The sequence below is a fragment of the Cyclopterus lumpus genome, chromosome 19 (assembly GCF_009769545.1).
Source record: "Cyclopterus lumpus isolate fCycLum1 chromosome 19, fCycLum1.pri, whole genome shotgun sequence".
NCBI classification, from domain to species: Eukaryota; Metazoa; Chordata; class Actinopteri; order Perciformes; family Cyclopteridae; genus Cyclopterus; species Cyclopterus lumpus.
The window spans coordinates 7,040,631-7,058,989 of NC_046984.1; the positions used below are offsets into that span (position 1 = coordinate 7,040,631).

At 41.6% G+C, this 18,359-nt stretch overlaps 2 protein-coding genes across 5 annotated transcripts; one reads left to right on the plus strand and one right to left on the minus strand.

The window, feature by feature from the left end:
- Window positions 1-49: 49 nt before the first annotated feature.
- Window positions 50-4,164, minus strand: LOC117748698. 4 transcript variants are annotated; one of them, XM_034558706.1, is made up of 5 exons: window positions 3,802-4,164; window positions 3,556-3,655; window positions 1,751-2,426; window positions 1,536-1,605; window positions 50-818 (listed from the first exon to the last, which is right to left on the minus strand). In XM_034558706.1, the coding sequence occupies exons 1-5, from the start codon at window positions 3,806-3,808 to the stop codon at window positions 652-654; spliced, it is 1,020 nt and encodes a 339-aa protein (XP_034414597.1). In that variant the 5' UTR covers window positions 3,809-4,164; the 3' UTR covers window positions 50-651. The 4 variants fall into 4 exon arrangements, with proteins under 4 accessions (XP_034414597.1, XP_034414595.1, XP_034414596.1 ...); XM_034558704.1 differs by having other exon boundaries at window positions 1,500-1,605; XM_034558705.1 differs by lacking the exon at window positions 1,536-1,605.
- A 9,616-nt stretch (window positions 4,165-13,780) lies between these two features.
- On the plus strand, window positions 13,781-15,358 carry LOC117749010 (parvalbumin, thymic-like). The gene is made up of 4 exons (XM_034559193.1): window positions 13,781-13,841; window positions 13,986-14,118; window positions 14,299-14,408; window positions 15,330-15,358. Exons 1-4 carry the CDS (start codon window positions 13,781-13,783, stop codon window positions 15,356-15,358), a joined length of 333 nt encoding a protein of 110 aa, XP_034415084.1.
- Window positions 15,359-18,359: the final 3,001 nt, after the last annotated feature.

Sequence of the window (18,359 nt, forward strand, 5' to 3'; positions counted from 1 at the left end):
TCCAAGTTTAACCTGCAATTTGTTGAAAACAACTAATGATAAAATGTGATTCCAGACACAGATGACAATTTATTAAGTTGAATTTACTAGTATTGATAACATCTGTATGTTTATATTTTTACAGCTTAGGTCCAAGGACACAATCTGGCATGAAAAGCAGCTTCCAGACAGGTTTGCAAATGGTACCATCACTGTTATGCAACATATCACGGCCTTTGATCGTGTCATACCAACAACTGTGAAAGCTGAATGCCCTGCGTGGCTGTGATGTCATGAACGACAGGTGCTTTGAATCCATTTGGAGCAGAGAGAGAGAGAGAGAGAGAGGGAGAAAAAGCCATTAAAATCCGTGACTCATCATAAAAAAGGAGGGATGTGGGGAGATGAGTTAAAGGTGAAGAGGATGAGATCTGGTCGATTAGTCAGTTTTTCCATGAGGCCAAGGCTGGCTGTTTGAAAGAAAAACAAGTGTGGATGTCACAGTGGGCCATGGTGACAGTGGGGTGGCCTTTGGCTGACAGCAGACCATGTGGTGGAAAGGCTGCGTTTGACCGCCACTGTGTCATAAAAATCAGCACCTACATCTGAATGAGTGTGTATGTGTGCATGTGTGCGTGTGTGCATGTGTGCGTGTGTAAATAACACTTTATCTCACAGCTCAAGGTCTGACTCAGTGACATGGGTGAGGAACAGGCAGCTTTGGGACAGAAAGAAGCGCCGGGACAGAGCAGCGCTGTGTGTGTGTTGCTGAGAGTGTGTGACACACTGAAAATGGCAGTTCTTCTCCAAAGCTGAAAAGTCATCTTCCCACTCCAAGCCTGCAGGCAAAACACACAATTAGTGACAACAAAGTGCCAATACCCTGCAGCATCTGGGATCAGCAGGATTTACATACAGTGTTAACTTTTAGTGTCCCGCCCTGATCTTGTAACATTGTCAGAGGCATCTTATAGATTTAAGTAGTTAGTAACATAATTCAATGAAAGAAATCCACATTGTAACACCACAATAGATTTTTACCAAGATAACACCTTTATTTATCAGTAAATTACAAATGTATTCATTTTCAGAAAATATATAGTTCAATAAATGGTATACTATATTCAGTAAAAGTAAAAGTTGCAATAACACACTGTGGTCCCTGTTACAAGTTCAATTATTGTATCAATAAATCATTAATTTCTGAAATTATTTTTTAAGGAGCATTTTACTGTTGTTGCTGGTCGATGTGGAGCTAATTGAAACGATGTTAGACACTGTGGGATGGTTTAATCTATAAGGAGGCATCATATTTTATGAGCTCATCATATATATCATGCTTGTAAGAACTTGAGTTCTAAGGCAACTGGTCACTATAGCTGTGAGATCAATATTGTCCAGTAAAAAGTCACTTTTACTGACTATAAAGTGGTACAAGATGGAAATACTTTCAACCTAAATCAAACCTTTACTTGAGTAAATGCTATTTGTTGCTTTCCAATAGTGCAAAGTGGTCGCACATGCAAAATCACTGGTATCGTCTTTTAAAATAGTACCACTGTCTTCTAATGGGACATCTGGCAGAGAGGTGTCGGCCTCAGAGTGCAGCTCCAAGGTGGGACTCTCCTAAGAATAGTAACAGTGGGATTTAAACAGGAAACAAAAGAAGTGTCATAGCCTTGGTTTAGATTAATAGGGCGGCCAGTTAGTTTTTACCCTTCCAGTGCAAGACAAAGCCCAAAACCCACCAAGTGTAACAGGGAAACAGTACCTGATCAAACAGGTAGACCATGACGTCATCCTCGAAGGACACACTCTTCCTCTTTTTTCCTTTGGGGTCACTCCCAGACAACACTCCTGGATCGTAGCTGGGACAGGATTTCAGACGACTAAGGTTGTTAAAATTGTCTCTGATAGCAAGTTGATTCCCGTTAGCGTTGTTTGTGTTTGGACTGTTGGCAGCGCTCAAAGCATTGTTATCATCGATGTGCCAACCAGTAGACGTTCTACAATCCTCAGTGTAGCAAATGTCCCCAAAGCGTTGCAGCGGTAAGTCCTCATCACAGAAAATGATCAACCTGTCATGGCGATCCATTGTAACGCTGTCCGGCTGCAGGGTCACGATGTTTGAATTATTTTTTATCAAACTAAAAATGTCTCGCGCGTTGAAAACAACTCTTGTCCACGGGGCCTCCGGTGGACGCCCTGAGAGGGAAGAAGCTGCAGAAGAGAGCGTGGAGCGATGCGGCTCCTCTGGAAGACAACACCGGGGAGGGGTCGTGGAGGAAGGTGAAGGCCGCGCTGCAATGCCTGATCTGCAGTCAGCGTTTCCCCAGAACGGAGACGCTGCACTTCCCCTCTGATCAAGGATGCAGGTGATGACCTGCAGCTCTTCGTCGGCCTGGATCATCTCACCGGAGGATATCCGCGGCTGGAGCTCTTCATTCCTGTACGATACACAACTTGTATTATGGGCTATTTTAACTGGCTCTGTTCACCATCTCGCAACAAACAAGTTAAGGACATTTTTGGAGCATAACGAATAAAATATCAATTTTTGTGATATTGGCCACTGTTCCGACTGGTGAAAGGCCCTTTTCACCGAATACATTTTGAAATAAGTCACGGTAGGAATCGCACAGGTGTGAGTAATCAAATTAACGATAGCTGAATTAAATTTAGATCACTTGAAGAGAACAGGGCCGTAGTTACTGTTGTTAGTAACACCTGTGCTTTTCCTGCACAGGTGTGTCTGCTATGACAAAAGGCCTATGACAATATTGTTCTTACAAATAATGGCTGAGATCTGGGAGACTGTTCTTTTTTGCTAAGTGCAAAATTATCATACCCGATAGCAGTGACAGACAAAACTACAAAGATAAAGGTCCAGAAAGTCAATTACATGTTTTAAGAGACTGCTTAGTGTCTGGCCAAAAGGTACTTGGTTGTTGTTGGCTGGCACTTTGACCTGAGATTATAAATTAGACTTTGTCTAAAGATAATCTCCTTTTACAAACAAATAGAAATGGCAATTTCTTCTTTTCTCTCTTTTTGGATCCATTGAACTGATATTTTAAGAGGTCAACTGCAGTGCACAGGCAGCCCCACAGGATGTACTCAAACTGATACCTCAGCCTTTGTGAAACAGGGCCCACGTAATGCAAACACACACACACACACACACACACACACACACACATTATTTGGCCACTCATTCCTGAGCCTGAATAAATATCGGGGGGCCATCCATCCGCGTAGACAAAGGCAATAGGAAACTTTCACCGCTCTGCAGTCACCTAGCAACAGCTGGATGAGTGACTCACGAGAGGAAGTGAGGAGCTGACTCACAGCGGCTGTGACGTAAAGGATGTAAAAGGACACGCACACACACACACATGCATACACACTACTGTATGGTCTCACACACACGTATGCAGTAGGCCGTGAAGCCTGTAAACTGCCCTTTTTCAGGTCAATTAACGCCCCGCCGTGTAACAGGTGGAGGGGCTGAGGGGAAAAACAGATTACAATCACTTCCAAACAACCAATGCACAAACACGCACATCTAAATAATACCTTTTCTCCATTCCTTTGTCACTGCACCTCCTTTTGGAAATCCAATTCAAACCGTCCAACGATATCACCAACGTAGCTCCGTCCCTGAAGTATTTCAACTCTGTAAAAAAGAGAGAGGAACATGTCTATCAACTCATGTGCATTGCTCCAAAATCTTGCTGCATCATGACGTTGCAAAATGTGTTGCAACACGCTCAATCTCTCTGCGTCCAGCCACGCATGACACCGGCATATTTCTTTTCCTACCTTGCATTCTGCGAGCCCCACTCCTTCCCCCGGCTTTTAGTGCGGGGCAGACGCCTTATTCGGGGCGCCGAAAGAGGTTAAGCCAAACATATGGACAGGGAGAGAGAGAAGAGATAGAGGGATGCTCAGAAAAAGAGAGGAAGGGAGGGGGGGAAATAAGAGAAGTAGATCAGGGGACATATCTAGGGGTGAAAGAAGAGTGAAGGGAGAGGATATGAGGACAATGAAAGGACAAAGCGCTCACATATACAGTACACTCCCTGGAGGCTGCCGGCCTCTCTGCAGCAGCAAGATGGGGATCAATAGTGTATCCGGTCTAATGTAACACAACGGCCTGAATAAGGAGAGTAACAGCAGAGTGGATGTCACAGTGACACAGACAAGAGTTACTCTGCATGTTTCTTAATAATGTGGTAATGACATTGAGCAACGGTTATATTAATGTAATTACAAATTCATTAATTGAAGGGTTCCACTGGTTTGTTGTATCATGTTTCTAGTCAGGACATGTTCCACACATTTATAAAGTCATAACTGATTACTCCTCACCACTTATTGTGAAACGGTTCCATAATCCACAATACATGCTCCATTACAGTATAAACGGTCCATTTCTGATTTGTCATTGTATTGAATTCTCTGGAAACTATAGTTTTAATAACTCTCAATAGACAGATGAGTGTTTACAACCCATCTGACAATTATTTCGGCAATATGGATATCAGTGGTTCCCAAAGTTCTTAAGGAACCAAATTAATGGTTGTACAAATTAGATTATTTCTGTTTACGCCTAAGTTAAGTTAAAATGAATGATTTTGTCCCATTCATTTGCATCCCACCTTCAATATGATTAATATCATTTAGTTTTTAATGTGGGATTTATCATTTGGATAATTAAAGTAAAATTGATCATTGAGCATTTTTGGTTAATGGTGTGTACTAAACAGAACACAATATATTATTTAGCCTGAAAATAAAAGTTCTGAGAGTTCCAAGATGGTATATTGTACATTATTCATGTTCTCAATAGTTTCCCTTTAGTTGATGTTTTTGCTGAATTGTCTCACCAGATGCAACAGTGAGCATTAGCTCCCTCTAGCGGTATACAGTAGAACAGCAGGCATCTTTCATCAGCTCAAAGGCAGAGAAGATACTTCTGAGGCTTGTTCTCTGGCTACCAAAAACTAAACGTACCAGGTCATGACGATTTCAATATTTGGCTGATATAAATGAAAGTTTGAAGAATTAGTATGAAATAATTAATGAAATACTTGGCCCTATGTGCCCTTTTATCGACTAGTGTTACTGTCAATGATGCAGCTACAAGGTTTACTAATAGAAGCAGTTAGACAACTGCTCATGCAGCTCATTACTACTATATATTATTCCTACTACTATTATTCCTACTGCTTTTGTACATGCCCCTGTACCTCCGCTGCTGTGGCTCAGTTGTACTGTTGTAATCATCATCCTCAGTATCATCATATAACCTCCAAGCACCCACATTTATTAGGAAGTTCCCGCTGGTATGGTCTTCCCTTTGGCAACAAAATCACTGATGCTGGAGTTCTGCTTTACACACCCAGACAGCATCAGGATGTTGTTCCCAAGAGGCAACAGAGTCACCATTCAGTCCACCTCTGCTTCCCGAGAGCAGGAAATGACAGAGAAAAGAAGTGTGCTGACATAGAGATGGACAGATGGTGTTTCCATTCAGAATGATTGCATTTATCTTCTTCTCCTTCCGGCCTTCATTTTGCTTTTGGCCACCATCCCTCCCTCCGCCTTCCCGTCACTTCACTGTACAGTCGTCCTCTGGGGCATCCCATGGAAGACTATCAGGTCAGCTGGTGCACTCTCACAGTACAGTGTTTCAGTGTAGTCAACTCTTTTTTCACTGGGCTTTGCAGTACGTGTGAGGATGTGATACAGTCGCCAGAGCTGAAAGCCTTCTCCCTGGAACAAAGTGAGAACTTGTTTTCCGGCACATTCTATTTTCACATTGGAGGAATGATTGATGTGCGCTGTCTGAGTCGCTCATAATATGATATCTCATCAACTTCTGCACCCAAATGTCAGATGAGTGAATGGTACCTCTTTGGTTTCAGGCCTTCTGACGGACCGGGGGGCAAGCTGAGGAAGCCTGATGTATGTCGTATATTATCTGCTGTGGTTAATTTAAGCAGAAGAAAGCAGTCAATATCATTTAGCCACTGATGTATCTGCTCTTTCAGCCAGTGGTGGGCTAAAAGCGGGCTAATTTGGTTTGCAACCAGCCATTGTTCCAGCTGCCCAACTCTCTCATCATCACCCATCCCACAATGCCTTGCAGCATACAGGGAAACCTGAATCGGGGGCATCAACAGGTCACATACAATAAAGAACGTGTCTGTTTTGCCAATGAGGGTGAGAACAAACCAAAGCACCAAGGTGACACCTCAGCCTGAATTTTTACTTAATTGGTTTGGTCCTGCTATATCTCACTGCTCCGATTGAGCTGTAACTTGCAGGGTGAACACCAGGAGAACTGAGGAACTATCCGTTTACACTGCAAGAGCAGAATCATCATATCCCGCCGGCGAGTGACACCAAACAATCCGTGAGAGGAGGGTAATTGGAGATCTTTGGACTTATTCTGAGCATGCAGGATACACCAGGCCTGAGGCCTGAAGAGGAACACATGGAGCTGGAGTCACTGTACGCCTCCAATAGAACGGGGCACTGCAAAGCGCTGTATGGGAAAGTGAAACATCCAGTCAGAACGCTTGTAGTGCTGTTTGCAGCCTTTATTTGGACACAGCAGGGTCTTACAGCTGCAGAGGAGAGGGGTCGAGAGGGGTTGAAATGTGACATTAAAATAACAGCATACAGAATGGTAAACACATCACTGTTGTCTACATATTTGTTCAAGGCAATACAACTGTAATGCCCTCTCGAGGTAAATTTTTTTGGCAGCATTTATATCTTCAATGACAGAAGCTGGGATTTAACTCTATTTTGTTGCAGAGCAGCACTGGTTGTGCTGCATAGTGGGGAGCAGTGCCTTAAACGCCTTTAAAAAAACATTTCTCAACGTTTTCTCTCTTAGGCAGGAGATTATGAGGCCTTAAACGTGTCTGCTGACAGAGAGTCTTTAATATGATGACATAAACGTGTAATCCATCTCAGATCGCTGGCAGAGTATTTATGAGCCTCTGTTGACAGCAGTACACCTGCTCTTCCTCAGTCCAGACTTCGGAGCGCTGCCTGCCTGAACTAGCACCACTGCTGCCAAGGGCACTGCCATATTGGGAGAAGTGTGAGTGTGTGTGAGTGTAACGAGAGTAGGGGGTGTGTAAGTATGACAAAGTGTAGAGAGACTGAAGGGTCGAGAGCTGTGTGAGTGAGGAGGGTGGGTCTGTGTTGGTCCGTCGTTATTAATTTCCTGGTGCCATAAGAGCATGGATTGCATTTATTACTCCATCATTCACCATATGAAATCCATTTCATGACACAGGGAGAAATAAATATCTGAGTTGGCAAAACAAGACCCTGCTGAAAAGCAAAATGGAAGTGCTGCCATACAGAGATGCCCTCTGTGATGTTGGGTGTACAATGTGTTCAGTTAGGGAATGTCACTGCCTTGCACTGCAGTCATTAATAAGAACGACATGTGCATGCAGGATGATGAATGTGCACACTTTCAAGCTCTCATTTATATAGATTTATATTTCAGCTGTGACATGTTGAGTGTCAATAGTTATATTCAAATATATACATACAGTTAAATAGCACGAGAATATATTTGTTAATTAAGTGTTGCTGAACCTAAATTATTTATAAGACCCATTTTCTATTTTTTCCACAGTTTGCTTGTATTAAATAATACTAATTATGAATCTACATTTCTGAGTGTTGTTTTCCAGTTAACGAAAACCTTTTTTCTACAGCACAGGTCGTTGCAGTGTTCTACCACTACGGGGCAGTAGAGTGTCGCAGTTGGCCTAAGTGGGGGTATCGGGTTGAGGATATCTGGAGCAGACACACACACAAACTGAAACTCTTAGCAAAAGCAATGTCTTAAAAAACAAATATGCCCCATAATCAGACTTCAAATTTTTTCCTTTGCATTTTTTCCTTTTTTTACGATTATCCGATCACACCTGCACCCGTCCCGCTACCGGACAAGCACGAAGAGCAAGAAAGAGAACAGCTTTTAACATTAACCCGTTGCGTCAGCGTGGCGGTGGTGAAAGGCCTGTGCCTGTCTGTCACTTCACGTGGGCCCATTTCTGCTTCTGTGCTTTCAAAAGGTTGAGCAATATCTGCAACAGTGTATGTATGGAAACACGTACGTCACCCTGTAATCAAACCACAGTTAAGGGAGCAGGGAGCAAATGATATTTCAGCAATAACATAAAGTTAACACAGAGTCCACACACGCACACAAGGGAAGAGGTATTGGCTTGAAATGTCAGGACTGCTGACCTGTGGCCTCTCACACTCACATAGGCACACAAGCTAGAGCACAAGCAGGCTGGGACAGCTGTGGGACTCCTCGAGTGGTTTAAAGTGTTTATGGCGGAGCTGAGTTTGACCGCTCGTTGACAGAGCTCTCATTTACAGACACACACACACAATCCTGAGCAGATAAGAGCAGATCTGTTTCAGCGGCTAATCTTAAATGTGATGAGGTTTACAGAGGCCTGTGACATTGGAATATACATATCTTTATTTGGGAATCAGGTGCTGCCTGGGGGTATATCACACTACCTCACACTATAGGAACAAGAAACAGGACACTACCACAAACCCTTACTTTTAAATGGAGACTTATTTGGGCTGGTGGATCCCTTGTCCCCTGTCGTATGGAGAAAATGTTGGTCAGAAGGAATATATTTCAGGCTTCTGTGTCCCGTACATCCATCGTTCCAGCACACCTATAAATCAAGACCATGCCTCTCTCCCTGACACCACTATATTTGCTGAGACTTCAACCTCCCGTCTTCAGAGGGAGTCCCTAACTCCCCCCTCCTCAACCCCTACCCTGTCTTGTCCCAGAACATATCCTATCACTTGCATCCTAAGCTGGCTGGTATTCGTCGGGCCCTGATCCAGTTGCACAGCAACCACATTTAAGTCAAAAATGTAATGAGTCAGGATTGTCCCTTAGTTACAGCTCAAACAGTTAAGAAATAGAGCAGCCAGGACGCTGAAGTAAGAAAAGGCTGCACTTCTGTGCATTTGACAGGCATTTCATATGTTCAGTTATCTACCAGGCGGAGGAGGATCAACTTCCCTCCAGCTTTTGATAGACCAAGGCGACGCCAGATAATTGTGGCCTCCCACCAGCTCGGCAACATACACACAGGTCTTTTTCTTTGAAAGCTTTGACATTTAGGGAAATATATTTTTATTGGCAGGATTCAAAATATGAAGCTACGAGCTGGCTAATGTAGCGTTGCATTGTTTCTGGAAACAGAGGGAAACAGCTAGCAGTCTTCGAGCTAAGCTAAGCTCGCCAGTTCTTCTTCTTATGTATATATATAGATCATATCTGAATTGAAGAGGGACTTGTTGGATTATTGAACTCATATTGAAATGGTTCAGTCTAGATGCTTCGTTCTCATTGGCCTTTTCATGGTGTCCACACGTAACTGTCAATCAAATAAATCCTCAAAAAGCTACTCTTGTACTTTTAATTGCAGTTTAGCACAGATGATTATGCCGTATTTGAGTCATTTTTACACATTAAATAAAGGCCTTTATATTGACAGTAATTTCTAAATGTTTATTTAATGGTGAATTGATTAAAGATTGAAGTGATCGAAGATTTTGTCACAGGCCAATACTGGAGCAGAGGTTACCTGAGAGGCAACCGCATGCACACTGTTCATATATGCAGTACAGTACAGTGTACATACTCAAAATAAATGCATATACAGACCACCACTCTCACACATACAGTCTTGATTGATTCATGTCAAAACAGAGCAGTGCGGAGAGTTCCATGCATACAGACACTGGCACATTGAATGCCACAAACAACATCAACACAGATTAAAGATTGAGGCCAACACAGCGCGGAGAGATGAGACTGATAGTGAGGGTGGAGCTTAAAACGTGTGTGTTGGAGCAGTCTTGGCTGAATTTAAGAGTGTCACTGGCATGCCCACCACACAGCTGTAGATAGAAATAGAAGAGGCGGTAACTGAGCCCAGGAAAAAAGGAGGAGCAACCACTTTTCTCGGGGATGCATGTAAGAATGAACAAGTCTCTTTCTGAGAGGTCAAACGCTTCAGACGTTGCAGAGAGACTTAGAGATTTAGCTTAGCATGCAGCAGCATATTATATCCAACCTGATGACGTCATCATCCATCTGAATTAAGGTTTCTTACAGGGTACGTTGTTTCTACTGAATGGCATTAAACACAGTGACATTTGAAATCTGGTGTTCATTATTTAATGTATCTACACAGAGGAGGTTAAAGGTCAAACATCATGAATTTTCTCATGAATGTCTCATTAAAAAAAGGTTTTCCATAATGCAAAGATATATCTCAAGAATACAGCAACAACCACAATGACATAATCAAATAAAAATGTTTGCTGAGAAATATTCAGCTTGAGAAAAGCTGGATATTTTTCTGCAACATTTCCCATCCTCACTTTCCTCCTGTTTCTCTTCCCAACCATTTATTTTAGCATGCATTAGTTGTGACAAACGGACTAAATCAGTTGTGTATGTGAATAATAGCGGTAAAATGTAAGGCTCACTTGTGGACAGAAGGAGCCTTGGATCAAACAACCACACCTACAGTCATCCAGTTAACAACACCCTCAACTACCTGAGTTCATTACATTGTTGTAAAGACATGAACAAAAATGATGCAACACAGTCTGCAAAAGTCCCCTAAAGTGTAATGGAGTGAGGGAGAAGGACAAAAAGGGTAAAGATACTGATGGTTAGTGTGTTTTTTTTACAGTGAATAACTCGCTGTTGTTAAACAAACTTTGTAGTCGATCTATTTTAGCTTTTACCGCAATGATCTATGATATAGTAAAAGATTACGTGATAATTTCCGATAAAATGTTGATTGATGCTACAGGGGAGAAAGCAGCCAAATACCACATGACAAATCCCTAAATATGTCTGTGTGTGTGAGTGAATTCATACATCCTGTCAAAGTGTCCTTGGGCAACACACTGGATGTCTACCAGCTCACTCAATCATGTTGCTATAGATACAAAGACTTGGACAAACCAATTCATTGCAAAACAAGAATGTATTCAATACTGTCTAGTTTTTTCATGTGCATAAAATGCAACCTACTATATATTCTTATAATACTTACCTCTCTTGGTTTCCAGGTGCGGATTGTCCCATCACTCACTAATTTCCAACACAAATGGAATAAAACAGGACACTTTGTATGTCAGGCATGTAAAAGTAAAAAATTCCAGGTCCTGCAGGATTTCGACATGTACACTCAATGGATTTATCTTCCTCAAATTAAGCCCAGTAGCGCATTAGGTTGCTCCCTGTCTGCTTTGCTCACATAGGACAAGACTTCTCTTCAGGGGCAAGACACCAAGAAAAGAAAAGTTTTCTATCAGCGCAAAATATTTGTACTGTGGTCTTCCCTGTTCATGGTTCTCCTACTCCTCACAGCTGCCAACGCACTGGACAGTCACCCCAATCCCTATCCATCTCTCTGTGTCTGTCTTTTCCTCTCTGTCCCATCCCCCCTCTTCCTCCTCTCATCCAACGCTCCATCACGCAGGAAGCCTGGTCTTCCTGAAAACAAGCATCGGAGCGTGGAAAGGGACAAGGCTGAGGGGGGCAGGTACGTGAAGGGGAGCAGAGGATGTTTTTGTCGTTCCTCTGCCCCTCTGGTTGCTGCAGGCCTCAAAGTAGTCCATCCTGAGGAAACCAGGCTCACGTCACTCTCAGACCCTGGGCCAACAGGGCTGCCTGTTACGGCCGGATTGACGCAGTAGATGGAGAGCTCCAGCAGCCCCTCACACATGGGAGCCATAAAGACATATGTGGATTAAAACTTAGGAAAACACTGCTTTTCAAATCCTGATGGCATTAGCAAGCAGGAAATGAGTGCATTCAGTTACACAAAAGGGGTCAAATGTGGTGAGGAGGGTTTTGTGTTTTGCCAGAAGAAAAGTCTACAACATTGCCAGCCAACCACCCTCCATTTCCAATATTTAATAGTTGCAAACTGCCAAACCACCTGCAAGTGTGGGAATTCTTCAGCAGGAGATTTTACGGAGACTCCATTGTTATTGTTAAATCAAAAAATGTACCTATACCACTTGTGTTTGCTGTGTTTCAGTATCAAACCCTGGCTGTGAACGTCAAAAATATAAAAGAAAAAATATGGCTTCTTGTCTTGCACGGCACATAACTCAACAATATACTGTCACCATCAGGTAATACTTGTTGTGTCCAAGTTTGGTGTTTTTTAGGTTTTAATTTCAACCGGTGTTCAGCAGGATGAGACATGTCAACAACCCCAAATGCAGCTAGATAAACTGACTCAACATGGATTTATTTAAACCTCCCCCCAATGGTCAGATAATAACTTTAATTCAATTAAAACATCCCTATTTTAGCTTTATTCGACCAGTTATTTGAACAAATGTCATTTAACTTGTGAAATATCTGGTCAGACTTAGTCCTATAGCATAAATGTTTGCTGAGTAGAGAGTTATGCATCTCTAAGTTGAAAAAGGTAGCGTCAGGTGGCTAACTGACGAAGCCAACACTAGCTTGCTACTACAGGAAGTGTAAAATATGGTTGACACATCTGTCTCTTGTTCAAAAGCCATTTAAAGACCCGTCAGTGAAACAGAAGTGAGAGCAGCTTTAGCTATTTAAGGGGTGTAGTTACAAGAAGGACTGAAATACATCAAATCCTTCGCATTTGATCGGACTGCACAAAAGTTTGTGTTAGAATATAGATGGTTGGACATCATGATATCATTTGCATAAGCACACGTCATATTTTGAATAGGTGTGTCACAATATGACTGGGGATGTGATCTAAAAGGGTTAAAAAGACAAAACAAATAACATAACACACCTCAAATTACAAATTACAAAACCTTTTGCGAATAGCGTTTGACTAAAGGACCTAAATACACTAGCTAGCTTAATATAATCCAAACTAAATGAGTGATACAAACTCTAAAACACACAGTTTTTTATATATCATTAGAATTCAGAAAAATTTCATTTCTGGGAGGTATGCTGAAGCTTGTGACTTCTAGATACAAGTTATGTAATATTAATGTACAAAGCTAATAGTTATGCACATTAATATAAATTCACCCAAATGAAGTGTGTGAGTGTGCCTGTCACGATATGTCTTTAGCATGTTTAGCATCTTTTTAGATGAACACCCACTCGTTTGAGAACTCATATGCTAAAAGTAGCTTATGGGAACAAGGTGACTGTGAGTGGAGACATCTCCACGGAGCGCAGCCTGAAAGTGACAGAGGCCGTAATTACAGGATGTTTACAGCCTGCAGAAATACTGCCAGCGATGTCCACAAGCAAGAGGCGAGGAAATGCAAGCTAGCCAGATTCCCCCCAGATGCACCAAATGTAACCTTATTGACTGAGACCTTTGTTTATCGACAGATATTAGGTTTCTTCAGGTGGGTTTAAAACCACGATGACCTCCGACCCCTAGAGAGACCTTGACAACACAGTTGTGCTATGGCAAGATTCTCCATATTTCACCCTCCCTTTCACACACACAAACACACACACACACACACACACGCACAAAGTGTTTGCTGAAGTGGTCAGCTGCAGATGACAGCGAACAGAAGGACACTGGTGGTTTCTGACACAGGGTTTCAGGAGGGAGGGGGGGGGGGTTAAAAACCTATTCATTGTAACCTGTATTTTCTTACTGCTCGCCAGTGGTCCCATATTGCACCAGGCTGCCACATCCAACACAACAGGTTCTCCACCACCATGGCTATCACCGACTTTCTCGCAGCCTCGGACATCACATTGGCTATTAACGCTTGTAAAGGTGAGGAGATGGTTGTGGGATCTTTGTCAAAGGACGTAAGGCCTTTGTTTTTGCAGTTCACTGTAGTTTATTGAAACCTCAAAGTAACGTCATCGTTTTAAATGCTGAGATCTAATCAAGTTTCATCTGTTATTTGACTTTTAGTGAAGGATTCCTTCAGCCCGAAGACGTTTTTCAAGACAGTGGGTTTGTCCAAGAAAACTCCAACAGAGGTTGAGAGCGTCTTTACGATTTTGGACCAGGACAAAAGTGGCTTCATCGAACAGGATGAGTTACAGTTGAGTTTTATACACAGAAAAATATACTATATATGCTATTTCATCTATCTATTCATGAGTCGAGCTGTATCTCAACCAGACGGTTGGTAGTTTTTCTGCAAATGAAACACATTTAATGTTTCTTTCCATTTTGTTCCCTTGTGTTCTGGCACCTTTCCTGCTTCATCCCTTATGATCAGACTGTTCCTGCAGAACTTCTCCAAAGGAGCGAGGCAACTGACTACAACTGAGACCAGAGGTTTCATGCTGGAGGGAGACGCGGACGGAGACGGGAAGATCGGCTGGGAAGGTAAGAAGGTCTGAGCACTTAACCGTAGATGGCGTGAGGAAGAGGAGCACTCCCGTTCTTACTCACTGAGAGGGGACAGAGACACCGTTATCAAACCTCTACGAATCGCATGAGTTCAAGCTCCTTGTTGAGAGTGAAGAATACGACACAATAAAGTGTAGGAGTAACCTCCGAGAGCAATCTGAGTGATCACATGATTTTTCATATTTATGCTAAGAGCAAAAATAGCCAATCAGATACAAGGATTCACCCTGCATCTACCATATTGTTCATTGTTTTTCTTTTAAATCATTGTGTTTTAATCTGATTCATGTTATGCAGCCAAAATATATAAAACAAGTGGCAATTAAATTGGGAATAATAATATTATACAGAAAATCAATTGAAGAAATAATACAGAAACAGAAACAAAATACAACAAAGTTTGTTTTCAACCCTTATTTAAAAACTGGAGGAAAAATGGTGCAACATCCTATTAAATGCACACAAAAAATAATAATAATAAACTGCTAAAAACTGCCCTATTGTTAATTATACATGTTGTGTATTCATCATGACCAAAAGTAATGTATCACTCCAAAACATGTCTCAGAAGGTTGGTACTATTTCTGTACTGCAAGAAAAGTTTTTTACTTTTATCTTATCTGTGAGCACTTGCATCAATCAGCAAAATAGTTTAAAAATAAAAAATAAAAAGCTGAATTTAAGAACTCTTTTGCCCCTCTGGTGTTTTTGACTGTGTTGCTAGGCAGCTTGAGTGCAGCTCCAACAATCACCTCATACAAAGTGTCACTGCCAAACACTTCAGTCTGCTCGGTGTTTGTCGTCGTTGGAGTTTCACGAAATGAGAAGATGACTATTGCCCGGTGAATGTGAAAGAGCAAATATTTTAAAATGTCTTCTGTCTTTTCTTCTTTTCAGAGTTTTCTGCGCTGGTCAAGTCTGCATAAAACAACCGTGATCCATATGATTTGTTGTATGGAGATAATCTCAGCGGCGGACCTTTTTTCTACAGCTGCAGTAAATTACACAGACTCATCCAGGAATCTTATGTGTTGAGAGCAATAAGTTGTAGTTTTAATGGAAAGTAACCTAATAAAGTCACTAGAAACCTGAAATCTTGCGTCTCTGTGTCTTTCCCTGCCAGAAAAGAGACGTTACAGTGTGTTTCTTCACCCTCGCAGACATGAATGAGCCTGTCATGTGCCTCGTGTGATGATGTTATATTGAGCACTGGGAGATGTCCACGGGGGGCTCGGAGGCTTCGGTTTCTCTAATTAACAGCCCTGTGCAAATTAAGTGTTTGTCATTCTGGCAACCTTAATTTGACACCTTAGATGGGGTTATTTGGTATGAATTATGTGTTTACACATAGACAACATGAACTCAACAAATCAACTGTTTTCTTTGAAATAGTTCAAAGTATGACAATTGAAAGATGATTTTGATATTTATCAACACAACCAAACTAATTATTTGCTTTGCTTTTGCTGACTTAATATACATGTTAACAAGCTCATTGTGGCCATAAAACAGTCTATAATGTATTTCCTCCGAATAATTTGACTGTGAAAATGATTAATTATTTAGCTAATTTATTGTAAGTATTTAAGAGTAGCAATACATCAATGTGACATACTTCATTACATGCATAAGTACTGCATTCAAATGTATTCTTAAGTAAGAGTGTAGAAGTATTAGCAACAAAAAGTACTGAAAGTAATAAAGTAAAACATTATGCAGAATAGCTCCTGTCAGTGTATCTTATTTGGTCATTATGATCTATTGTAGTTCGTTAAGATAGAAGTAATTTTGACTGCTTTCTGCAGCTATCAAATACACACATATATATGTATAATTTATAATACTACAAAAGAAAATGTGGAAATACTCAAATCAAGGCCAGTAAAATGGTGGTACAGTAAGTAGAGATGGGGGGAAATACCACAACATATTACACGTTGGGCTCAACTACTCTAGCCCAGAAATGTGGAGGGGGGGGGGGGGGGGGCACAGGCGGGACACAGCTGGTATAGAGGCCCCTGCAGAGAAGCAGCTCTGTGATGGGAGGACTGGTGTGTGCTGGTCTAAGGAGTGCTTGCAGTGAGAAACTCTGGGACAGGATAGAGTTTCTGTGCAGGACTTCTGTCAGCGAGGCACATTTATTCGCCACTTTCTCTCAGATGGCAGAGAATATAGGTCACTTCTATTTCTGCAGCTGCATAAGGGCTCCTGTTCTCAGGTGGAGCCTGAGAGAAACATAGTTCAATAAAAAGGGCACAAATAAATATCTGCTGCAGCTTCGAGCAATAGTCATATCATGTGATTTCTCAGTACTGCAGGTGGGGGAAGTTTAGGCTGAGCTTTCTAAATACTTAACTTTTTCTTTTTCAAATGCACATTTCAAATGTAAAGTTTGGGATAGGAAGGTGTGTGTGTGCAGACAACCATGGCCTTGCTTGATGGGTTTCATCCACACTGTGAGATATTTGTAATTTAAACCTGATATTGAAGAAGGGCAGGACTAGGTCCAGTATCTATGGCTGAGTCGCTTGAGGTGAGAGACCTCGCTTGACCACAGACAATGTTAAAAGCCAAAAATGAGTTTTACTGAACTTTTAAGAAGATTTGGACTTTTTTCTGCCTGCTGAAACGTCACACACCCGAAGCTACTGAAGCTACTGAAGTGAATCAGTCAACACACCAAAAGAGATCCGACTTTGTAGAACTACATCTGGAGTTAAAATAAGAATAAATGACAGAAGCTCAACCCATAGATTGTCTGGATAATTAATATATAATATAGGTTTGATGATGATTTAGACAGGCAATTGAAATCTGCTGATAGTTCAATATTAGCTTTAGGCTCAGGATCATCTCAACACTGCCACCTGATGTATGATGGGTACACAACAACCTGCACCTGTCATGAGAGCAAATATGGGCATGGAAAGACCCCCTTGTACCGGTTCACTAATGTCATTGTCTGGTGCTGTGTGAGAACTCTGCGTCATTACGCAACCACACGGCAGTTTAACACTGAAGTGTTGAGATGATGATGATGATGATGATGATGATGATGATGGTGGTGATGATGATGACGATGATGATGACAATGACGATATCAGCTTTTACGGTTTCCTAAAATATCACCACAAATAATGTCATCGCCACAAGGAGAAATGGTCTGAATGGGTGTAAGAGCTCCAAAAATAAAACCTGGCAGATGGTCCATGTCCAGTAGATTCTGGTGATATGTGCTGTTGAATTAAAGCATTTAAGTGGATCACTTGCCATCTTATCAAACCCCTCCTCCTCCCCTCTTTGGCCCTCTGATAAAGACTGGCGGAACATTTATAAAAATGCATTTAACTTTGCAGGAAGACCAAATAGCTACATGGTGTCACTTCCTGCCGCTCTGATTGAGTCTGGTGTCCACAAATGCTCCACTACATTGAGCCAAATGCAATAACAGAGAAACCTTAGTTATTGGACATATTCCTCTTGCGATCTTTGTATAAAACAAAACATATAAAGTCTTTAACGAGCCATATGATTTTTAGATTTTTAGACACCACAGAACCATCGCCTGTGATGATCAATCACAACCACCAGACTTTTCTGATAATAACTAGCATGGCAGCAAAGTCAATTCAGGCATTTTACGCGCAATTATGAACATGACTCGTTATCACCAAATCTGTTCAGTTCAGAGGCTCATGTCGGTATTTTATTGTGATAGGCGACTGTGGCGTAAAGCTGTAGGGTGGCTTGTGCTTTGCTATAGGGTGCATAATAAGAAACAACTTCAATGTTTTTGCATACATAATTTCTTTATTAAAGGATCCAATAGCGACATATACTTAAGATGAGAGCTGTCATTTAAAAGGGGCTTACACAATAGATATTTGACAAACATCCCAACCATCATAATAAAATTGAATTCGAAAA